Source organism: Eutrema salsugineum, unplaced genomic scaffold (genome assembly GCF_000478725.1).
Source record: "Eutrema salsugineum unplaced genomic scaffold, Eutsalg1_0 scaffold_9, whole genome shotgun sequence".
Lineage (NCBI taxonomy): Eukaryota > Viridiplantae > Streptophyta > Magnoliopsida > Brassicales > Brassicaceae > Eutrema > Eutrema salsugineum.
Genome location: NW_006256342.1, coordinates 12,361,365 through 12,364,288, shown reverse-complemented (window position 1 = coordinate 12,364,288; position 2,924 = coordinate 12,361,365). Strand labels below are relative to the sequence as shown.

The window sequence follows — 2,924 nt, the reverse complement described above, 5'->3', positions numbered from 1 at the left end:
TAGTTGCCCTTTTAAATCAGTTATGACAGTTATAATTAAAAATAAATTCGAAACTATATTTTAAAATTTTCAAAAATACCTAAAAAGGAATTTAAAATATTTTCGTATATCATTTATGGAAAGAAAATATTTTTAAAATATTTATAAAATTCGTTCTACGCTTGGTAGAATGCATGTTCTATGTTCTACGTCCACGTAGAATCCCATTTCTATAGTTTTTCACATATTCTACCAGCATGTAGAAGTCATTTTCTATAGGTCTTTATATCTTTTACCGATTGATAGATTATAACTTCTACTAGATAGACTATATTCTACATGTTAGTACAATACATTTTCTACCTGTTAGACCAGGTTCTACGTTATTGTAGAATGCATCTTCTACCTATTAGACATCATTCTACATTAACGTTGAATGCATCTTCTACCAGTTAGACTGCATTCTACATTAATGTAGAATACATCTTCTACCAAAATCTGAGAAAATCTAGGGAAATAGTTAACTTCCAGATCTTAAATATTTCGAAAATCTTTTTTTTTTAATTTGCAACGGTTTTTTTTTAGAATAATGCTGTAGCGACGTTTTTTTCCCTTTTTTGGTTGTCATCGTTCTCTTCTTCTTCTTTCACATTGATCAAGCAGATTTTTCCTAAAATTACATATTTTCTGCTTCAAACATGCTACATATCTATGTGTCTTGTGGTTCATGGAAATCAGGGATAGATAAGAAGTGTGTTTTTGTGGCTGATGGAGAAAAACGAGCTAGGTTAGTTGCTGTTGAATCAAATACGACTCTCGCAGAGTTAGAAACAATGGGTCTAGAAGACTATAGAGTAGTCGATCACAAAGCTGAGTTTAGTTATCTACCGAGTGATTTGATTGATACTGTAGGCTCTCCACCAGTGAGTATCGCTAATGATCGTCAGCTCAAAAATTTTGTTGGGTACTCTAGGAATAAAACCTCGGTAAATCTGTGTGTGACATTCACTGCGTACGCTGAACATCCTGAAATTCCGATTAACATCGAATTGATGATGAAAGCCTCTGATTCAAGCTGTATTAAAAACGACCAGGTTGTGAAGTTAGGCGATGATGATATTAGAGGCATTGGCCATAAAGTTGAGGAAGAGTTTGATGAACCCGTTATGGTTGAGAAAAAAGTTGATGGTGAGCAGAACGTTCGGCTTAACTTGCTTGATGTCGTAAAGAAAGATCAAATTTTTAGAAGCAAAACAGAGTTGAAGGCTTCTTTGGAAATTTCTGCGATGAAGTATAATTTTGACTACAACGTACTGGAATCAACCAAACATGTGTGGTGTTTCCGCTGCAAAGAGAAGTCATGCAACTGGCGTATTCGTGCACAGTGTCTTGAAGGGTCAGAGTATTTCAGAATCAACAAGTATGTCGCTCAACATACATGCGCTCCTTCTAATAAAGACGTAGTCGGTAGGACAGCTTCAGCAAAAACTATTGGTAATCTGATTAAGAATAAGTTTGAGGGTGCTAATGCAGGACCTAGCCCTAGAGAAATAATTCATTTTATTCGTACAGAGCATGGATGTGACATCTCTTATGACCATGCTTGGGAAGCACGTGAGTATGCGATTAGTATTGTTCGAGGCATTCCCGGGAAAAGCTATGCCAAAATTCCTAAAAATTTGCACATGCTGAAAGAAGCGAATCCAGGAACCCATACGCAGTATGAAACTGACATTACTGGACGTTTCAAGTTTCTGTTCCTCTCTTTCGGTCAATCAGTACGAGGTTTTTACAAAGCTATTCGCAGAGTGATTGTTGTGGATGGGACATTTTTGAAAAATAAATATAAAGGAGTTTTACTCGTTACTACAGCATTAGATGGCAACTCGAACTTATATCCGATCGCATTTGGGGTTGTCGATTCAGAGAACGACCTGTCTTGGGAGTGGTTTATGAGGCAACTAAAAGTTGTCATTGCGGATGAGGTGCGTTTGGCGTTTGTGTCAGATAGAAATGTTTCTGTAATTAAAGCACTTGAGAAAGTGTACCCACAATCTAGCCATGGTATCTGTATCCACCACTTTCTGAATAATGTGATAACATTTTTCAAGACACAGGGTTTGACTGGTTTGATTGCGAAGGCTTCTAAAGAGTACAGAGTTTCTGCTTTTGATACCAAGTTTGCTGCCATTTGTTCTATTAGTCCAGCTGTTGGAAAGTATCTTCAGGACGCTGGTGTTGAGAAATGGGCACGATGCAAATTCCCCGGATTTAGGTACGATGTTAGAACCACTAACCCAGCTGAGTCGATAAATAACAAATTGCTAACTCCTAGAGAGTACCCAGTTATTCCTCTACTCGACAGCATCAGAGAAATGTTAACCAATTGGTTTTTTTAGCGTAAAAAACTTAGCTCGAAGCATCAGGCTCCTCTAACAGTTGAGGTTGAGACGAAGATCGAGAGAAGGATTGATAAGGGTAAACCATTCATTGTTTACCCAGTTAGCCAGGATCGATTTTTGGTCAGAGGTGACAAATATGACTGTCTTGTTGATTTGGACAGAAGAACTTGTTCATGTGGCAAGTACGACTTGCTTAAAATTCTGTGTCGGCATGCAATTAAAGCAGCGTTTTCTGTGTACCAGCAGATACACATTCTCACCGATCATTATTACACTACTGAGGCATGGAGAACAGCTTATGAGGAATGCATTAATCCAATTGCAGGTCCAGAGGATGATTGGTGTGTCCCTTATCATGTTGAACATGCCAAAGTTGTAGAACCGGAATCGCGACGAGCAGCAGGACGCAGGAAAAAACGACGATATGAAAGTGTGGAAGACAAGATACGAGCGTCCCAAGGATCACAACGGACTAAGAAGCACAAGTGCAGTCGCTGTGGTATCGAAGGACATAAGAGAGGGGCATGTGACATGCCAATATAG

At 38.3% G+C, this 2,924-nt stretch overlaps 1 protein-coding gene across 1 annotated transcript; it reads left to right on the top strand.

Moving 5' to 3' along the window:
- Nucleotides 1–677: 677 nt before the first annotated feature.
- On the top strand, nt 678–2,924 carry LOC112086196. The gene is made up of 2 exons (XM_024155020.1): nt 678–2,317; nt 2,393–2,924. The coding sequence occupies exons 1-2, from the start codon at nt 678–680 to the stop codon at nt 2,922–2,924; spliced, it is 2,172 nt and encodes a 723-aa protein (XP_024010788.1).

What these genes read in the sequence shown, in the direction of transcription:
- LOC112086196 (XM_024155020.1), top strand. Translation starts at nt 678, where the DNA reads ATGCTACATATCTATGTGTCTTGTGGTTCATGGAAATCAGGGATAGAT. An exon ending in AAATTGCTAACTCCTAGAGA is followed by an intron (nt 2,318 to 2,392) that starts GTACCCAGTTAT and finishes TAAAAAACTTAG; the next exon opens with CTCGAAGCATCAGGCTCCTC.